General features: G+C 39.8%; 3 protein-coding genes across 4 annotated transcripts; 1 reads left to right on the top strand and 2 right to left on the bottom strand.

Moving 5' to 3' along the window:
- Positions 1 to 1,044: 1,044 nt before the first annotated feature.
- Positions 1,045 to 3,193, bottom strand: LOC112166383 (cytochrome c6, chloroplastic). 2 transcript variants are annotated; one of them, XM_024303226.2, is made up of 6 exons: positions 2,974 to 3,193; positions 2,769 to 2,895; positions 2,021 to 2,118; positions 1,906 to 1,937; positions 1,450 to 1,513; positions 1,045 to 1,351 (listed from the first exon to the last, which is right to left on the bottom strand). In XM_024303226.2, the coding sequence occupies exons 1-6, from the start codon at positions 3,031 to 3,033 to the stop codon at positions 1,214 to 1,216; spliced, it is 519 nt and encodes a 172-aa protein (XP_024158994.1). In that variant the 5' UTR covers positions 3,034 to 3,193; the 3' UTR covers positions 1,045 to 1,213. The 2 variants fall into 2 exon arrangements, with proteins under 2 accessions (XP_024158994.1, XP_040361415.1); XM_040505481.1 differs by having other exon boundaries at positions 2,769 to 2,888.
- An 806-nt stretch (positions 3,194 to 3,999) lies between these two features.
- LOC112165245 (lecithin-cholesterol acyltransferase-like 4) lies at positions 4,000 to 8,596 on the top strand. Its single transcript, XM_024301711.2, has 11 exons — positions 4,000 to 4,457; positions 4,876 to 4,967; positions 5,572 to 5,690; positions 5,803 to 5,938; positions 6,073 to 6,124; positions 6,603 to 6,703; positions 6,854 to 7,036; positions 7,293 to 7,450; positions 7,623 to 7,677; positions 7,770 to 7,823; positions 7,949 to 8,596. The coding sequence occupies exons 1-11, from the start codon at positions 4,217 to 4,219 to the stop codon at positions 8,351 to 8,353; spliced, it is 1,596 nt and encodes a 531-aa protein (XP_024157479.1). The 5' UTR covers positions 4,000 to 4,216; the 3' UTR covers positions 8,354 to 8,596.
- Positions 8,597 to 8,766: 170 nt separating this feature from the next.
- Positions 8,767 to 9,357, bottom strand: LOC112165246 (60S ribosomal protein L27-3). Its single transcript, XM_024301712.2, has one exon. The coding sequence runs from the start codon at positions 9,301 to 9,303 to the stop codon at positions 8,896 to 8,898; it is 408 nt and encodes a 135-aa protein (XP_024157480.1). The 5' UTR covers positions 9,304 to 9,357; the 3' UTR covers positions 8,767 to 8,895.
- Positions 9,358 to 19,979: the final 10,622 nt, after the last annotated feature.

The raw sequence follows: 19,979 nt of genomic DNA, 5'->3' as shown, positions 1-19,979 counted from the left end.
AGAAAATGGAGGATATTAATTCATCATCAATTCATCATCATGATTCATCTGCTGTTTGAATGCACATTTCTGAGGAGCGCATCTCTTATAATCTTGGGGATAACACCTTTAAGAAACCGCTTGATTTTCGTTCCAGAGAAATGTGTGAGAATCTGGTGTACACTTTGAAGGCTGCCTCTCAACATATGGAGACTTTGGCTTGTATGAAGGTATTTTCTATCTCATTATCTATTCCTAGTATAATGCAGCACATGTATTAATCGAGTGAACTGGAATATCAGTCTCTTCCTAGGATTTCAGAAGATGTACTGATAAGATTGAAAGCAATGCTTATGCCATATAAATTCCATGGGAAGTTATTCACAGATCCTACAAAGGTGTTGATTGGTGTTGATTCTTAACAATTAATGCACAAGATCATTAGATGTAAGCTTACAACTCGAGCAAAATGAATACCAGAGACCAGATGCCATGAACTAAGCTCAGACACTGGTTTTCAAGGTTTGAAGGAGTTTTCTCCAACACAATACCCAATTTCGATTCAATGACAAGAATCATGAATTTGCATATCCAAAACAATATTATGATGACTTTAAATAGTACCGACTACTGAGTGGCATTAAGTCAGAAACAGAAGAAAATCTTCTTTAGATGTGCTTTTCAGATTTCATCGGTGTTCATTATAAAAAAAAAAAAAAAAAAAAATCATCAATGCATTTAAGAGCCTTCAAGGACTGATGTTTACAAAAAGGGAGCTAAGAGCAGCTGTAAATCATAACCAACTTCCAATTTCATACAATGGGGAACACTAGGAGCTTAAAGCAATGCATATAAACAGATCAAACTACCACCACGCATAGACCCTCACCCAACAGTAAAATAATTTAAGCAGCAGCAAACCTGGTATAACAGCTTTCTTGTTTTCAAATTTATTAGTTCAACCAACAGTTTTACTTTTCCAGGAAGTCTGACTTTTCTATCTAGTTTCATATAATTGATATCCAGGGGACTACAGGACCATAAAAGGAGAAGCTTGATTCAGTCTCGAAAGTTAAAGACTCAGTTTTCAGTGATATGTGTAAAGATTTTCTACAAATTTAAATACAGATCATGCCAATATATTAATGCACTACTAATAATATGCAATAAACAAAGAACCGTGTTACCAAGAGGCGAGAATTTGAGTCAGCAATCTCATATGGTTAAAAACTCCTCATTCATTACTTAGATTATTTCTCCAGTCTTGATCAGCCTGTAACTTGACAAACTCAGCTAAAAGCTTAATGTCCTCGTCCTGCAATCGAGCTCCAAATGTGCATTGGCCCCTCGGTGTGCAGTTCTGACCAAAACCCTGTAAATATTTATAATATTCTTATATACAGTATCTTCAATTAGGCATACATGAGAATCATGATGCAATTTTTCATAGTAAATTCTAGCCAAACTTACTGGCATTCTTCCCTTGCCAAAGTAAGTAACACGATATATCTCCTCCTCTGTGTCAACTCCATTTCTACAGAAGAAAATGCTTGAATTATTCATAAAGTAATTACAAACTCACAAGCCAATGCAAATCATGGCATGTAAAACTATTTTAACCGAGACCAAGTAGTTAAACAATCCAGAAAACAGGTTCTTATTTAGTAAACTGAAAACCTGAAACAAATTTTTTTTCCCTGTCTGCAGCCTAGATTCAATTTATAAAACGTGAACTGAAAAATACCTCATCAGACAATATTCTCCATGCCATCTATTCTATCCCATTACAGAGAATATAAAATCAGTACTTGCAAACAGTCGTTTAAACTTTAAACCAGTATGGTTTGCTAATCTTCGTTGTCAGATCCTAATTCTCATAAAACTGCATGTTTCTGACAGAACAATACTTAGATTGTGCACAATTACCTTTGTAGATCTTTAGTAAAGAGTGTTGCACCCTAGAAAGAAGAGAAAACAAGGAATAAGAAATAACAATGATTTTGAGCTATAATATAACAGATCTTCAGATATATGGACTCACTGGTTGTATTATGTTTCCACCTGCATCATGACATCCAATGCAAGTAGTACGAAACAACGCAGCTCCTCTCTGAACATCAATGGTTTGGGCATGTGAGACTGCACAATAAAGACAAGCTACGTAAAGCAATATGCCAAAAAATTAGTAACTCAAATACAGTAGAACTTGCTGCTGAGCTGTGTTGCAAATTTGCAATTGAACTTCACAAGTATTCTTTGGACAATGAATTCAAGCGTAAGACAAAGCCGTATGCTCAAACATTAGTAAGGAGATTTTATTGTGATTCCAGATGGACATGCACAAATCTTGTGTCAATTTACCATCATAAGAGAATAGAATGGAAGTGAGGTATAGCAAGCTGAGAGTTGCATCAATTAAGGAATGTCTACGTGGGTGGCATAATCTCTTACTTATCAGTTAAGATGAAAATCACCCAGCACAGAAGTGGCTTTAAAATATCCAACTCTTTCCATTCATTTGCAGTACTCGAAAATTGGAAGCAACTCCTAACATCTGATAGTAATAGTAATAGGGGGAGGGATTTTCACCAATTTGATTATGAAGCAAAAAATGTACACCCCCACAGTACAGAAACTTTGGCATCTGCTGAAAATCTAATCCAAAAAGGGTTCTGATGCTGAAATACAAATTAACCCACTAAAGCAACATTCATCAAACTTGAACCGAAACAAGTACTACCTACATAGTGATTAGGGAATGAAGTTAAATCAGGCAAGATTGTGATTACCAGGAGTAACGCAGATTGGAGATAAGGCCAGAGCTGCAGCCATTAGAGGTGGAGCCAAGCTCCTTAAAAGCTTACATTGTTCTTGCTTCTGAGGAATTGGGTTGATGTGTTGTTGCTTCACTGCACACTTTGAACAAACTCAAATCTGTTAGAAAAGTTTGAGCTCACAATTAAAACAGAAGAGAGTTAAAAGAAAAGGGATTACCTTTGGGAAGAAATAAGCACCATTATTGGTGTTTGATGTCAAAGACGTAAGCTGCATCATCCCTTTCTTTAATGGAAGACTAAAGTGATAATGTTGGTGTAATTGCAGGAACAGAATGGAAAATACCAAGATACATGTATTTTTTAAATGAAAATTGAATTCCCGAAGCTACGCTTACATTATTAGCTTCGATAAATTACACGTTACGCAAAGCCTACAATTCTGGCTCAGAAATTTTCTGTTAAATTTGCTCGTGTTTTTATTTATCTGTTATTTTCTTTTGGTGGGAAAGATGTTATTGGCGCCCTCGTGATTTACCATTATAACCCTCGTGATTTACTTTGTTTAGTGTCTTCTCTTCGGTAGCAAAAGCAATTTCATTTGAAGCATGGCGAGGTTTTTTTTTTTTTTTTCAAGGCCTAGTGAGGTTTAAATTTTATAAGAATTATTTTGGAGCTGAACTTCTAACTATATACGCTGCAATCATCCTGATTTAAATCATCTTCATTAATAACATGATTGAAAGTCATAAATTGCACATATTCCACCAACATTTTTGAGGAGGAATAAAAGTGCATGTTATGTAATAACCAAAAAAAACAATAACCTCTTATGTTATGTAACGACTCGGTGTGTATTTGCTGTAAGAGTAAATTGAATCGTGCCAAGTATTGTACCAAAATCTATGAAAATTTATTAAAACTTCAGTTTTTAAAGTCTAACATGCAAGTAACAAATGACTTATTTTAACATGCTATTCAATATGAGTGTTGAACGCACTTCTAACCGTTTAATTTAGTTTCAGTTTTTCGCTAACTCCTAACTCCTTCAAAACCCATTTTCAACATGCTAAACAGCTCTACAACTCCTCTTTTTCAATTTTCTCCCTCTAAAATTTACTGATTTTATAAATTTACAAAGTCAGGTAAAATAGTTTTTTTTTTTTTCCCTACTAGTTTAGATAAGGGGTAGAGTTGTCAATGCCCCTATTTTTGGTCTTATAAGCTGTCCAATAAAAAAAATAAAAAAAGTCCAGCCAGAATTGTCTTATTTCCGAGTCGTCGTCATCATCTTCTTCCTTCCAAATAAACCAGTCCTTGATTGCTTCCTAGCTCTGTTTCTCCTTCCCCTTTCGCTTCACGACTTCTCTCCAATTCCATCAAAACCCGATCATCTTCAACTCCCACAATCCGAGCCCAGTCAACTTCGCAACCCCTAGCCTAGGGTTCCATTTTGGGCGAAAATGGCGGTGCTTCTGGACGAGATTGTGCAATCGCTGGAGCTCTGGTTGAAGCTGATCAGGAAGCCCCAGCCTTACGTCGACCCGAATCTCGACCCGGTTCTGCTGGTGCCCGGCATCGCCGGCTCCGTCTTGAACGCCGTTGACGAAGAGACTGGTAAAGAGGAGAGGGTTTGGGTAAGGATTCTCGGTGCCGACTACGCGTTTCGGACCAAGCTTTGGTCGCGTTTCGATCCTTCTACAGGTATAAAGTTAATAGAAAGTTTTGAAATTTCGAAAAATCGATGAGTATGTTTAGGACTGAATTGCATGCGTTTTCCTTTCATTGAAGTTTAATTTAGTTTTTTTTTTGAAGCTGAAATTTGACTCTGGAAGTTTAATCTGTGATGTAAATTTTCGGTTGTCTCTGTTTGGTAATCTGAAACTTCGATTTTAATACACAAGAAGAAGCAGAAGAGTGAATTGTGAAAGACATATAGCAAAATCTGTTGGTTTAATTTTTAAGGCAATGCCATTTGCAGGCAATTCGTGTGTGCGGCAGTAATGATGTAGCTCTTAACTTGCATATAGGAAACTTGTTTTCGATTAGATTGTGCTTCTATGAACAAAAGAAGATGATTTTGATTTTTATCTCTCTTTTTTTCTTTTTCTTGGTGAAACAGGTAAAACCGAGTCGTTAGATCCAAAAACAAAGATAGTGGTCCCTGAAGACAGATCTGGACTTTATGCAATTGATGCTTTGGACCCTGACTTGGTACGTCTTCCGCTTTAACTTTACATTACATTTTTAAGGAGAATAATTACTTGAAGGGGCTATTTTTGGTTTTCTTTTTCATGTAGGGGCCTGATTATGGGGTTTGATGTTGGTTTCCTTTAATGTTCTCCCATATTCTTTCATTACTTTTCACGAAGCAATGTTGAGAGATTTCATTCTGGCACCTTTTGCTTGCTTTCTTTATTGCACCAAATGAAGCTCTTTTACGTCCCAATTGAAATCTTGAAATCTTCAGTATTCTCGTTGGCTGTTACCCTCAGATGACCCATGATAGTATGATACCATCCATAAATTTTGAAATTTTTTTGCTGTCTGAAAATTTTGGCTTTCAAAGTTTGTTTAAGAAATGGTTCATTATGTCAAACTTTTGTGGTGCAGTACTGTGTCGACAACTTACACATTAGAGAAACTTATTGGCAGTTTGTACGGACTTGCCATATAGTGAAAAAAATACTTTTAAATATGCTTCATAACTTAATTATACTCTATATAGGAAAGCTTCTTTCATGGTTCTTGGATTACTTTATGGGAGTAAAAAGGATGAACAGGTGAAAATTTTTTGTTAACCTCTTGTTCCATGCAGGTGTTTGGACAGGAAGCGGTATATTATTTCCATGACATGATTGTTGAACTCATCAAGTGGGGTTATCAAGAGGGGAAAACACTTTTTGGGTTTGGATATGATTTTCGACAAAGCAACAGGTATCTGCTTTGTTTTGACTTTTTTCTGTATGAAGTTCCGCTTCTGCCAAAAACAAAGATTTATGCACAGTGGTTGAAGTTGTTCACGTGGCCATGCTTTGTATTTGTTTAGGTTGAAGGAGACATTGGATCGCTTAGCTGCAAGGTTGGAGGCAGTATACACTGCTTCAGGAGGGAAAAAGATAAACATCATAAGTCATTCTATGGGGGGTCTTCTTGTAAAATGTTTCATGTGCTTGCATAGTGATGTAAGGCTCCTCCAGATAGGTCTCGAGTATTAAGTACTGTGATGTCTTTTCTATTATTGCTGGCCTCTTCCTTTCCAATGTCTTATGTCTTTGTATATGAACCTTTTCATTGGCTATAATCTATGGTTTCATAGGTTTTTGAGAAGTACGTGAAGAATTGGATTGCAATTGCTGCACCATTCCAGGGTAAGTGATTGAAGGACACCAACTGTTGTACTGCAACCAATGATAAGCTGATACAATCTGTGGATTTGAAGAGTTACATATTGATGAAATAATCTTTGCTATAATTTTTAATACAATTTTCCATTTAGAATAGTGGGACATTCATGTCTAGATATGTTTATGTTAGTGCAATGGTTGTTGCAAAGAGTATGAGGGGGAAGGACTAGGACTAGGACTAGGACTAGGACGTGTCATCTTCTTAGTTAAATTTTGAGGCAGCTCTCGCATTTCTTGGCAACTTATATATTTCAAGCACTCGCAGCTAATTTGCCAGGATCATCTTTGATTGTTTTCAATATCTTTATCTTCTTTTTCTTTTCTTTTTCCTTTGAATTGTCAACAAATTAGAATACGAATATTTATAAGCTTTTGTTGGTCATAGTCCATCTATACAGCTTCAATGCAAATGGTTAATATGTGGCTTTACTTTATCTTACAGGTGCACCCGGATATGTAACATCTACCTTTCTTAATGGAATGTCATTTGTTGATGGGTGGGAATCAAATTTTTTCATTTCAAAATGGAGCTTTCATCAGCTGGTATGAATCCATTTGTTTTTGCAGTAGACCGTGTTGGTGCATAGACACTGAGATACATACATGTGGATTATTTTATATTATGTGATCATAAGCACTTTTTTCTTCTTTGCATCCATTATTTTCTTAATGAGGTTTGTTGCAATATTCCAGCTTATTGAATGCCCATCAATATATGAGTTGATGGCTTGTCTTGATTTTCAATGGGAACATAAACCACTTCTGGAAATGTGGAGAGAAAGGCTTCATGGTGATGGGAACTCTCAAATAATCCTCGAGTCTTATCCCCTAGCAGATAGTGTGGATATTTTTAAGGAAGCTCTTTCAAGTAACACAGTAAGCACCACATGTTTATTATGTGTCCTCTTAAAATGTAATTTGAGGTTGAAACTTGCCATGCAACTGTTGCCAGAATTGATTGCCTTGAATAAAAAAAAATTATTGCCTTCTTTCCTTTTAGACGGATTTTTTATTCTTTTCTTAACAAAGTCAACAAATATAGTCTTTCCAGTATGGCTCTGAATTGATTTTCTTTTTAATATGAACTTGTATGGCTTACTTGAAACTTACCGTGCTTGATTTGTAATTGCAGTTCAATTATAACGGTGAGGATATTCCCCTACCATATAATACAGAAATCTTGAAATGGGCGAATGAAACACGTGATATCATGTCTCGTGCTAAAGTTCCTCCTCAAGTTAAATTCTACAATATATATGGGGTCAATCTCGAGACACCGCATACTGTTTGGTAATACCTCCCTTATATCCTTGAATAAATTTCTGCTTTTCTGCCACTTATAAGTTATAACTGCTGTTTTTAGAGAAATATAAAGGCAGAAATATCCTTGAATATACTCTTAATAATATGTTGCTTCATGTGGCTTGTTTTGATAATCCAACTCAAATTTACTTCCGTGCAGCTATGGAGATGAGCAAACACCTGTCACAGATCTACAACAACTACGATATTTTCAGGTTATCATCTTCTACTGGGGTTGTTAATGTACTTGTGTGATTTTACATGGAGATTAATATTTTCAAACCCTAACATATTTTTGCGTTATCAGCCTACATATGTATGTGTTGATGGTGATGGGACAGTTCCAGCAGAATCAGCCAAGGTTCGTTTACTCTCTTGAACATAATGTTAACTAGTCTTTCACTTCACATTTCTTTCAATAATTGGCAGAAGTTTGCAATAGTACTGGCAATCTTTATAAGCTGTCTCTTTTTCGTCAAATTCCAGGCTGATGGGCTCCGTGCAGAAGCCAGGGTTGGAGTTCCTGGTGAGCATCGGGGAATCCTTTGTGAGCATCATGTATTCCGGATACTGAAGCACTGGTTGAAAGCAGACCATGACCCTTACTACAACCCTATAAACGATTATGTGGTTCTACCCACTGCGTTTGAAATGGAGAAGCACAAAGAGAAAGGACTCGAAGTAACATCTCTTAAAGAGGAGTGGGAAATCATTGCAGACGATCAAGGCGATAATCACAAGAATATAACTGCTGATGGAAACCCTATGGTGAGCTCCATATCTGTTTCTCAAGAGGGAGCCGAGGCGCGTGCAACTGTCACTGTTTACCCTGAGAATGAGGGCAAGCAACATGTGGAGCTCAATGCTCTAAGTGTGTCGGTTGATGCCTGAAAAAAGTCACGGCATCATCTTGAAAACTCGTCTGTGTATAGTCATTCATGATCATCTTGAACACCCCACTGTATATAGTCATTCATGTGGTTTACTAGCTTTGTACATGGAATCTTGTTTTGAACTTCCGTATTCCTACTCCAACTTCAAGATTGGAAATGCAAGTGCCTTTGTATGTATATATGACGAGATAAGGTCAATGGTAAATTGGTAATCGTATATGGAGATGGATCGTTTCAGTAATGTTTTGCACTTGCCCCTTATCTCGGGATGGATGGATTGTTTCAGACTTTCAGTAGTGCACCGAAATGGAGTTCAATGGTGATCTTCACCTGTTTCACTATTGAGCATGGAGATCTTTATAACGATTGCACTAAACAAATCAAACAAATTGAAAATGAAGCTCGAAAAGAGAATTAAACATAAATGCTATCAATGATCCTCAAAATTTTTAGTAATGCATTGAACACAAAATGCTGTGATATAACAAACAAAAAGAAAACCCAATTCGAGGAAATTGAAAACAGAAAGACCCAAAATGCTCAAAACCTAAGCTTGGTAAAGAACCACCGATTCTTGCCACTCTTGAACCGATCCTCCAATCTGGCCTTGATCTCCTTGGCGGCCGTGACCTTCTTGTCGCGTGAGTGCAACGCGTCGACGGTGGCCACCTCCTTGAGGTCGACGTCGAGGCTGTAGCGCGTGGGCATCACGTGCTGGTAGTTGACGAGCTTGATGAAGGCCTTGACCCTCGACTTCTTGGCCGTCTTCTTGGCCGAGTCCTTCCGGATCACCTTGCTCGGGTACTTGGCTATTCCGGCCACCAAGCAGTGCCCGTACGGCCGGTCACGCGTCCCCTCGTCGAAGGCCTTCACGATTACGGCCTTCCTTCCGGCGAACCGTCCCTGAAGTAGGAGCACTGCTTTGTTTGGCTTCAGAAATTTCACCATTTTCGTGGAAACCCTAACTCTCTGGCCGCGCAAATGACTGGCCTTGATGAAGGTTTATGGTTTATATATAGAAGTGGTCTCATGTTTCTTTTGGGTCTGAGGTAGAGGCCCATACAAAAAAGGCCCAATAGTCACCAGGGTTTGGCTATTCAAGTTTGTATGATTGGGTCCGACTCAAACACAACACGATAATATGTAGTTGTTTGATTCTCAGATTAGAGGATCAAAATCTCATGTTTGGGTTAAAAAATAAATAGAGTAATGTATTGATGAACTCGAGATTTTAGTTGAAGGTCGGGCGTGGCTATTCGACATGAGTCTATGGTCTTAAGCCTCGAGTTATGGAAATTAGTGTCGACAAAAGGAAAATTGAGTTAGCCCGAGTAGTGAGTTGAGCAAGTTCACACGACATACATGAACATATAAATATATAATCAGGACCCTTTTAGTGATGAATCCTTTTTTTTTTTTGGCCATTTTAAGGATTGATTATTTGACAAACTTTTCGATCACTTACCAACATCTCCACTCGTTCAGTTGTTAGACTTATATGAGTAGATCAATTCTGTAAATTTTCAGCCAATTTGATAATCGTTAAGGCATTGAAAACTTTGATTTACAATTATAAACATGAACGGTTAGATTTGACAGATTTGGTTCATCTATTTATTTAATGTAATTCAATATCTTTATGGTCACCAATTTAACTGAAGATTTGTAGAAGTAATCTAGTTATATAAACCCTAAAACTGAACGGTGGAAATATTGATATATGATCAAAATATTGGTTTAATAATTGATCCCTCAAATTAGTTAAAAAAAAAAAATCCCTTAGTGAAAGGCCCCCAATATATAATTATACCTCAACTTAAATTTAAATTTTTTTCATGTCAAGAGTCTTCTATGGACAAAATATCAACCCTAGAACGCGCCGCACGCGCCTAGCTAGGACTTCCCCAACTTTCTCTTATGCTCGTCCGGCGGCACGTCCTAGCGGCGTTGTCGTCGGACGGGTTGTTTTCTTTCTCGCCGTTCGTTAGTGACGTGTGAGTGGGTCGTTTCGATGCTTGATGGCTGCTAGTGGTGGTTGGATGTGGTTTGGATGGTGGCTGCCATTGGTTGATCTGGTTTGGGTCGCGGGTGATCTAGTCGGAGTGATGATGGAGGGCGGTCCTATCTGGGCAATTTGGCTGGTGCTTGGTGGTGGTGATGTGGCTAAAGGGTTGGGTTCTCCTTCGTTCGATGGGTGGTGGTTGAGGTCGACATCAAGGCCTGCTCGTGAGAGCAGCCCGGATCCGGGCTGTACGGGATCTTTTCCAGCTTTCTCTGCCAAGACTCCTTGGTGGAGACCTTGGTGCGTGGGGCGACGATGGTAGAGCGCCGGCGGTGGACTGACTAGGGTGGTGGTGGTCTGGAGGCAGTGCGACGGAACTGGTGATGCCACGATGGTGGGTCTAGTGCAAGGTTTGTTGGCCTCGCTAATGGGCTGCAGTGATTATACAGTTGGGCCGGGTTTAATGTTTGTTGGGCCCTTGTTGGTGGGCAGTTATCACTAATTTTTAGGGTTTGGTTTCTTTTGTTTTATTTTAAGTTTTAGTTGTTGGGTCGGGTGCACTGCAATTTTTGGCATAGACAATCTTCTATTTGGCGGTCTTGAGGTCGTTCCTGTTCTGGAGTTAGGTCAACAGCGGTGGCGAAAATGTCTGGCGGTGGCATACTGGCATAGACAATCATCCTTGGCCTTCTAGTGGGAATGTTCCTGTTTGATCTCGGGTCGAAAGTGATGGCGATTTGGAGCATTTGTGGATTGACGGTGTTGACATTAAGGTGGCAATGGTCTTGGGTTTAATTTAGTCTCAGGTCTGCTGGTCCGGCATTTCATTTTGGTCGGGTTCGAAGTCACAACGAGTGTAGACTTGGTCGATCAAAGGCAGGTTAGGAGGACTCTGGGTGGCGAGTTAGTGCTGACAAAGTTGTGTGTCAAGGATTCACTGCTCCTGCGCATATTGTCTTTGCCTTTTAATTGTAGTGCAAGTTTAAGTCTGTAGTTGAGTCATGGCCTTTTTGGCTCCGTCAATCAGTCATTTTGGAGTTCTAGTGTGAAGTCCAGTGGCCATCTCTGTGTATGAGATGATGCCAAAACTCAATGTATCCAGTTCATTATTAATGAAGTTTCTTCTTGATTAAAAAAAAAAAAAGTTCTGTCATTATCCACAATTGAGGGGGTGTATTCAATTAAGAGTCTACAAGATTTTTTGTATTTTAGAAGTCTATGGGTATTCAACTGAGATTTTAAACAGTCCTTTAAAATCTTGATGTATTCAATTAAGATTTAAAATTATCCATTCAAATCTGCTGATATTCAAAAGTATATGGATTTTTAAAGATTTCATTAAATGCTGGATTTTAGAGGATTTTATAGTGCTTTTTATATATATCAAAACTCAAAAACAATCCAACCACTTCCCAAAAGATTTTGAAGGATTCTTTCTTACTCAAAAAATGAAGAATCTCTTCACCCAAAAAAATAAATAAATAAAAAGCAGGTCTCAATAGTTGACACTTATTCATTTTGTCTTAGACCTATTTTCCCACTATATATCTTCCTCTGCTCTCATCTAATAATTTTTTATTTTATTTTTATCCCTATAGCTCTAGAATCCTTAATCCTTCTAGTTAATGAAGCTCACTTTCAATGATATTATTAAGATGATACATACACACATGATTCTTTTGTAAATTAGATATGAAATAAATTATGTCATTAGTTTACTACTTTATTTTTTGTGTAACATTTGGCTGGTTAGTTTTCTCTTATTGTTCATATATCATTATACACAACATAAAGAATGGTAGATTGCCATACTTTCTTGTCATTGATATAGCATTATAGTTGGATCCATACATCCATTGCTTAATTAAAGAAGAAGAAGAAAAAAATTAACCTATCAAAAACATCATAAGGATTTGTAAAATCTAAACAAATACTAGTAAATCAATCCATTAGAATCAATTAGAGTCCATATAGAATTTAAACAATCCGTGAATTAAGTAAATTTATGGATTATAAAAACTCAAACAAAGTATTTTAAAATCTGAATCGAATACACCCCCCTGAATTTACAATTTAACAAACAAGCAAATACTCCAACACATCAAACACAAAGGTCTTCAAAACCTAAACTCAAACAAATTCGGGCATCTTTGATATCGATCAAAGAAGATCCTCAGTTCTTTTCTTTGGTCGTGGATCAAGCACGTAGTTTGTAAGCCATTTCCGTAGTAGCGACGGATCGCAGAGGAAGCAGAAGACCATGACATCACGACTGCAACACAAAAATCAGTACCTAACTAATAGCAAATATTGATTCTATATATATGTTTAATTTCTTGAAGCATATATAAGTTGATCAACAAATAGAATAATCGAGAAAAACTAGTTAAGGTAGTACGAAAATGCTTACCATCCGGTCCAGAATCCCCCTTCATGCCGGTGATGAAGGAAGGGATCAGCTAATTGTTGGCGACCTTCAGGACCTTGATTGTATCTTTGAACTGCTGGTGGTGCATGTACTCCTGGAATTTAATTAATTGGTACACCAAAATCAATGATATATATACTGGATCATGAAGAAATTAAAAGAAGAAAAGAAGCGAGGTCTGGAACAATATGGCAATCACTTTTTTGAGGCAGACTAGTTTCACTGCTAAATTTTATAGTTGGAACTTGGAAGTGAAAAAAACCTATTTATGTACTGTGTTTTGAGTTTATAGAGTGATTTTATCAACCTTTAAATTATGCAGTAATGAGAAATTTCGTGACAGTATTACTTTAACTCACATATCAAGTGGATCGCATTAACTAACTAACTAAATCATATAAACAGACTGAATCATCATTAGGGCTAGTAATATTTACCTGGAGCCTGGAGGTTATGGGTTGAGTGACTCATGGTATCACCAATCGAAGATCGATATGACAGAAGAAATGGATTGAATTGATGAGTGATAACTAAGTTTAGAGAGATAATCAGAGTATTTGTATCTGCTTAATTTAAAGAGCTTGGAAAAATATATCATACATGTATAATGAATTGAAACGCGTAGATACAGAACAAATATCAGGGAGATTAGTCCGCTGAGTTGACGTTGTATGAGTAAAAGAAGAAAGTTCTTGCTTCATTTCAAGCTTATTATGGGAGCTGATGAGGAAGGTACGGAGAAACACTGAAACAGTACTCTGCAGTTTGCGACTTTTCTCTTCTAGAGGGGTGCAAGTAAGAGGCTTTAATGAGGACTTTGAAAATGAAGACTTTTTAATCGACAGTTGTGAGACTCACTTTTTTATTAAACTTTGGCAAATCAACCTTTATATGTTTATATACGCATGAGTAGATCATTTTTGAAAATTTTATTTCAAATGGCTAATCGTTAAGGTATTAAATTAAATCAAATCAATAAACGAACTAAATCTGTCAAATGCCGAACTTTTCATGTTTATAAATGAAAAATTACGATTATGAATGCCTTAATAATTTTCAATTTGACTGAAAATTTGCAGAAATAATCTATTGATAAATATTTAAACATCTAATAGTTAATTTGTCAAAATGTGATCGAAAAGTGGGTCTCACAACTGTTGATTAGAAAATCCTCATGAAGTTCTCATTTTAATAGTCTTCATTACAGCCTCACATAACATGATTTTTAGAATATGTTCTTATTGATGGAATACCGAATCTTTAATGAATTCTTTCTTTTTAAAGTCAACAAGCAAATTCATAAAAAAAAAAAAAATCATTTGATATTCAGTGTTCTACAAGTTTAGACACATTGTAACAATCATGCTCTATAAATTCTTAAGACCATGACATAGCTGAATTTCAAATATGATGTTATTTTCTGTTATGTTATTTACTAACTATATGGAAATCAGAATTTATTATAGATATTTGCATGCAAACTATGAGGAACAGAGCTTTTCGTCTCTCCTTAAACCCTAGATGTTAGAGCAAGTTCACTCGTTGGGTCACCTACTATTCACTGTTTTTTGTGTATATTTTCATTCTCTGGATCAAGAAATACACTGTGCCCGTGACCCAGGGCACGAAATACACTGTGCAGGTCACCATGGTGACCCAAAACACTGTACAGGGTGACCCAGGGCACGAAATACACTGTGCTCGTGACTCAAAGGGTGAAATTAACACTAAAAAACAGTGAATAGTGGGTGACCTGGTGACCCAACGGGTGAACTTGCTCTTACAAGTTAGTTTTTCCATGACGACATTGGTCGTTAACAATTTCCTGGTCGCTGGGAGCAATTTGTTGCCTCTTGCTTGCCGGATTCAATGACATGGTGGAAAAGAAAGCTCTGATCGCGTGGGCCTCGATTTGTTGGGTTGTCGTTCTACTTTGATCGATCAGAGTTTGCTCGGATTGTCGGCCATGGTTGGATAGTAACATGGGCTACAGGAAGAGAAAGTCGCGGCTGCTAGACATGTTGTTGGTGGTCGGTATTGGTCTTTTTCCAACTCAGGCCATTAGGAATTGTTCCCGTCATGGTTGGGACAATTGATGGATTAGGCTCCCCAAAACCCAAAGCTTGGGAAGTTGGGCTTTGGATATGGCCTATATTGGGTCGGGTTTTGTGCTTACACTGCTCCAAAATTGCATGCCCCTCACTCATTACTTGGCCTATATGGTTTAGGGGGTAGTGGTCAGTTTGTTGGGGTTACTCCTATGCCTCTTTGCCTACAGCTATCATTTGTTTTCTTTGCAATTTATCAAAAAGTATCGGATATACCACTGTTGAGTGCATTGAATATTGAATATACTATTCAAGGAAAACCTAATTTGTGTTTAGCCCAAACTCTAGGTTACTTGACCTAGTGGTAATAGGATTTAATTAGAAGGATCTAGAATCCTAATCAATGTAGAATTACTTTCCTTGTATGATTGAGATTCTATGCATTGTAATCCTCTATATAAAGAGGCCCCTATTATCAATGAGAATACACAGCAAATTTCTCTCCAATTCAGTTTCTCTACAACACGTTATCAGCACGAGCCCTAACCCTGAAACCCTAAATTCGTAGCCTTCAAATCCCAGAAACCTCAGCGGCCAAACTCGAAGATCTCAACCCCAGGAGTCCGAAACCGGCGGCCCCATCCCCAGAACCGGCCGGAAAACCACCGAACCGGCCACCGGAAATATCGAAAGTCCCTCTGCCCGATTCGACGCTTTCCTCCCAGCCAACTGCTACCAAACTACACCAGCAGCTGTAGCCGGACCCCAGATCACCGGAGACGAAAATTCATCACCGGAATCGGCCTAAATTCGTCTGAACCGGCCACCTGAGACCACCACACCTGAACCGGCAGAGAAAGAAAGAAAGAAAAAAAAAGGGGGGGACCTGTGCAGCCCAAGCCCGCTTGCAGCCCAAGCCCGCCTGCAGCCCAAGCCCGCCAGCAGGCCCATCGAAGCCCACGTGCAAGCCAAGCCGCATAGCCGCCAAGCCGCAAGCCGCCAAGCCAAGGAACCTGCCACGTCAGCAAGCCACGTAGGCATCCAGTCAGCAGCCACGTCAGCCACCTGTGCCACGTCAGCAGTCCGGTCAACCACAGTCAACGCCGGTCAACCCTCCGGTCAACCACCGCCGGCGACTTTTCCGGCCGACTTCCGGCCAAATCCGGCGACTTTCCGGCCAACTTCCGGAGACTTTTCCGGCGACTTTCCGGGCAACTACAGTAACTCCGGCAGCTACAGTATTTTCCGGCCGCTACAGTAATTTCCCGGCGACCACTTTTCCGACCATTTTTCAAGGTAATTTTTCTAAAAGTTCCCGTTTTTGAAGTTTTTTTTCAATTTCTTCTTCTTTTCTCGGGGACTTCCAACATCCCTTCTTCTACCCCCCTTTCTTCTTCATAGGGGAGACCAATAGCCGAACTGTGGGGGGTTCGTGCTCACTCCAAGCTTGGAGCTTGTAGAGTCCTCCGAACTTAGAGTTTGTTGAGAAGAAAACGATCGACCACATACATCGTCGTTTCGATCTAATCCAAAACCCCTCTTGGAACCGGATTTTCTTGGAAGCGACTACGCTCAGAAAAATCCCTAATTTCTTGGAAGCGACTACGCTCAGAAATTATATAGTTTTTCGTGGTAGCCTTTTTTCGCTCCGAAACTAACCCTATTTTCTTGTTGTTTTTCAGGATGAGTAACCTGAACAAGTTGAGCTTCACTCCACTTGAGACAACAGGCGCAGGATACCATAAGTGGGTCCGTGATGTGCGCCAGCATCTTAAGGCTGATGGGATCCTGAGTACGATCCAAGGGCCAAGTCAGGACGTGCTTACTCCTCAACAAGCTGCTGCTTTTGAAGCAAATAGAGCTACGAGAGAGGCTAATGAAGCAAAAGCCATCATTCTCATGACAAGGCACATGAATGACGCGCTCCAAAATGAGTACCTTAATGAGGAAGACCCAAGAAAACTATGGGTGGAACTCGAGCAGCGTTTTGGCAACGTCCGTGATTCCCTGCTTCCAGACTTAGAAGTGAAATGGCATAGCCTTCGCTTCTGTGATTTCAAGTCTGTACTTGACTACAATTCGGAAGCACTTCATATCAAGTCTATGATGGAATTTTGTGGACAAGACATCACTGATACGATGTTGATCGAGAAGACTCTCTCCACCTTCCCCGTCTCTGCGTTGATGATAGCCAAAAACTATCGGATTGATGTCAATGCTAGACGCATCACAAGATTTCATGAGCTAATTGGTGCCATGAATGTAGCTGAAAAGCACGACAACATACTTGTGAAGAACTATAACTCTAGACCCGTGGGAACCAAGTCAATTCCGGAGTCTAATTATAGTCGCGCCCCCAAGGGAGGCCGCAAGGAGCGAAACCCTAAGAGTAGGGATAATTCTGGACGTTCTGGTCCATATTCTCGCCCTAAGGAGGAAGGAAATCGCCAAGATAGGCGTTCACGGAACCGTGGAGGTAAACGTGTGAAGAGAGAGAGAGGCCAAGCCTCCGGTTATGGTGGTAACGCCACCAAAGATAATAACCGTCTACCAAACGCCCCCAGAGCGTCTCGATCAAGGGAATCTGACCATAATGATGCTTGTCTCAGATGTGGATTAAATGGACATTGGGCAAAGAAGTGTACTGCATCCCAGAATGTTGCAAACGCATACAAGATGTATCGTGAAGCAAGGGAGGCACATTACATGGAACAAGAAGATCAAGATGGAGATCTCGATCTAAGGGTGGAAGACTACAAGGATCAAGAACCAGAAACTGGCGATTTTGATTAAGTCTTTTTATTTTCCAAGAGATGTAGGCAATTGCCATATTACTTTTGAGTTTATTGGATTAGGTTTACTTTGGTTATGAGAAACGATGATGTAATTCCGTTTGGCTTATTAATAAAAGTTGAGTTCTTTTCTTTATGACTCCTTTTTAATTACGAGCTTTTTCTTTTAGGAATGGATGAACTTCAATGTCTTGCGGATAGTGCGACTACGCACACCATTCTACGACATAGGCAACTATTCTTAGAGATGTTGCCTACATATTCATCTGTGACTACGATGGCTGGGCCATCAAGTTTAGTTCAAGGACATGGAATGGCCCAATTCCTTTTGCCTAATGGCACCTTGATTAACGTCACTGAAGCTCTCTACGCTCCTAAGGCAAATAGGACCTTATTGAGTTTTAAAGATATTAGAGCCAACGGATTCCATGCGGAAACGCATAGTGAGAACGGAATAGAATTCCTTTGCATTACCTCTAATGATTGCGGAAGAAAGCGCATCTTAGAGAAGCTTATGTATCAATCTAGTGGACTTTACGTCACTACAATTCGACCTATTGAATCCAATAATATCATAAGAGAAGATCTCTTGGATTCAGACACATATTGGCTTTGGCATGACCGACTAGGACATCCTGGTCGTGATATGATGCTCCGTATACTAAAGACTTCACACGGACATCCATTCTTCAGAGTGAGAAGAAGCAAGAATCGAAAATTGATTCCAGGACTTAGCAAGACCGCAACCATTGCAGCATCTGGCACTGCAGCTGTCTTGGGGCGCCACAAGTCCGCCCATGTCCCATGTGATGACGCCATGGTTGTTCCTCCTAGTAGCCATGACGCTACACACACCACTTTCCATGGCTCTAACGCCATGATGGGAGATGTAGTCACACACTTTGCTTCTAATAGCGCTACGGACGCTCAGGCCCAACCAAAATCCTCATTGGTTGCTTCTAAGGCCCCTCGCTCTTTCTGCAAAGCCTGTTCCTTCGGAAAATTAGGACCGAGACCGTCCTACGCAAAGGATCCCAAAATACTTATTCCGTTCTTACAAAGAATCCAAGGGGATATCTGTGGACCAATTCAACCATCATGCGGACCTTTTAAATACTTTATGGTATTGGTTGATGCGTCGACACGCTGGTCACATGTCGCATTACTGTCCACTCGGAATGCTGCTTATGCAAAACTCCTCGCCCAGATTATCCGTCTACGGGCTCACTACCCGGACCACCCTATTAAGTCGATTCGACTTGATAATGCTGGGGAATTTACATCGAAAACATTCGATGACTATTGCATGTCACTGGGGATTGATGTAGAGCATCCAGTTCCCCATGTTCATACCCAAAATGGTCTCGCCGAAGCCGCTATCAAACGACTACAGATGATAGCACGGACATTGGTTATGCGCACCAATCTCCCTGTTTCTGCTTGGGGATATGCAATATTGCATGCAGCGACGCTCATTCGTCTACGACCCACTGCCACTCAATCTTACTCTGCGTTACAGCTAGTGACTGGGTACGAGCCTGATATCTCGCACTTACGCATTTTTGGGTGTGCTATTTATGTGCCTATTACGCCGCCACAGCGTACTAAGATGGGTCCACAACGATGAATGGGCATTTATGTTGGATATGAATCTCCAATGATCGTCCGCTACCTTGAACCCTTGACATGCGATCTCTTTACCGCTAGATTTGCGGATTGTCACTTTGATGAGACAGTCTTCCCGTCGTTAGGGGGAGATAAGAACACAGATGTTCAACAGGAACGACAGGAATTGTCGTGGTCTGTCCCCACTATGTCTCATCTCGATCCCCGTACCGCACAGTCCGAACTTGAAGTGCGAAGAATAATCGAGCTCCAGAACGTAGCAGACACTCTGCCTGATGCGTTTTCTGATGTTGCCAAAGTGACGAGATCGCACATACCTGCTGCAAACGTGCCTGCAAGGATCGATGTCTCAAATACTGGACATCACGCCACTCCTGTCACACCAGGAGATGGCGCCATTGCCCAACATGGCAATGATGTGGCATCTATGGCCGCAGGTCCCGCAAGAAAGCGCGGTAGACCAATTGGTTCGAAGGATACTCGCCCTAGAAAGAAGGCGAATGAGGCACAAACAAATCCTCTGATCATCGATACTCAAAATCCGTCTCATGAGAATGTTCCAGATTATGGTTATGTCCATGAGACATCATTGGGGGACGCCTCAATATCAGAACCTATCCCTGAGAACGTAGAGATCTCTGTTAATTACACTAGTGTACATGGGACGTGGGAAAGAAACTCCATCATCATTAATGATGTATTCGCGTATTCAGTGGCACGTGAGATTA

Source organism: Rosa chinensis, chromosome 5 (assembly GCF_002994745.2).
Source record: "Rosa chinensis cultivar Old Blush chromosome 5, RchiOBHm-V2, whole genome shotgun sequence".
NCBI lineage: Eukaryota > Viridiplantae > Streptophyta > Magnoliopsida > Rosales > Rosaceae > Rosa > Rosa chinensis.
This window is presented reverse-complemented; position numbering and strand designations above follow the sequence as displayed.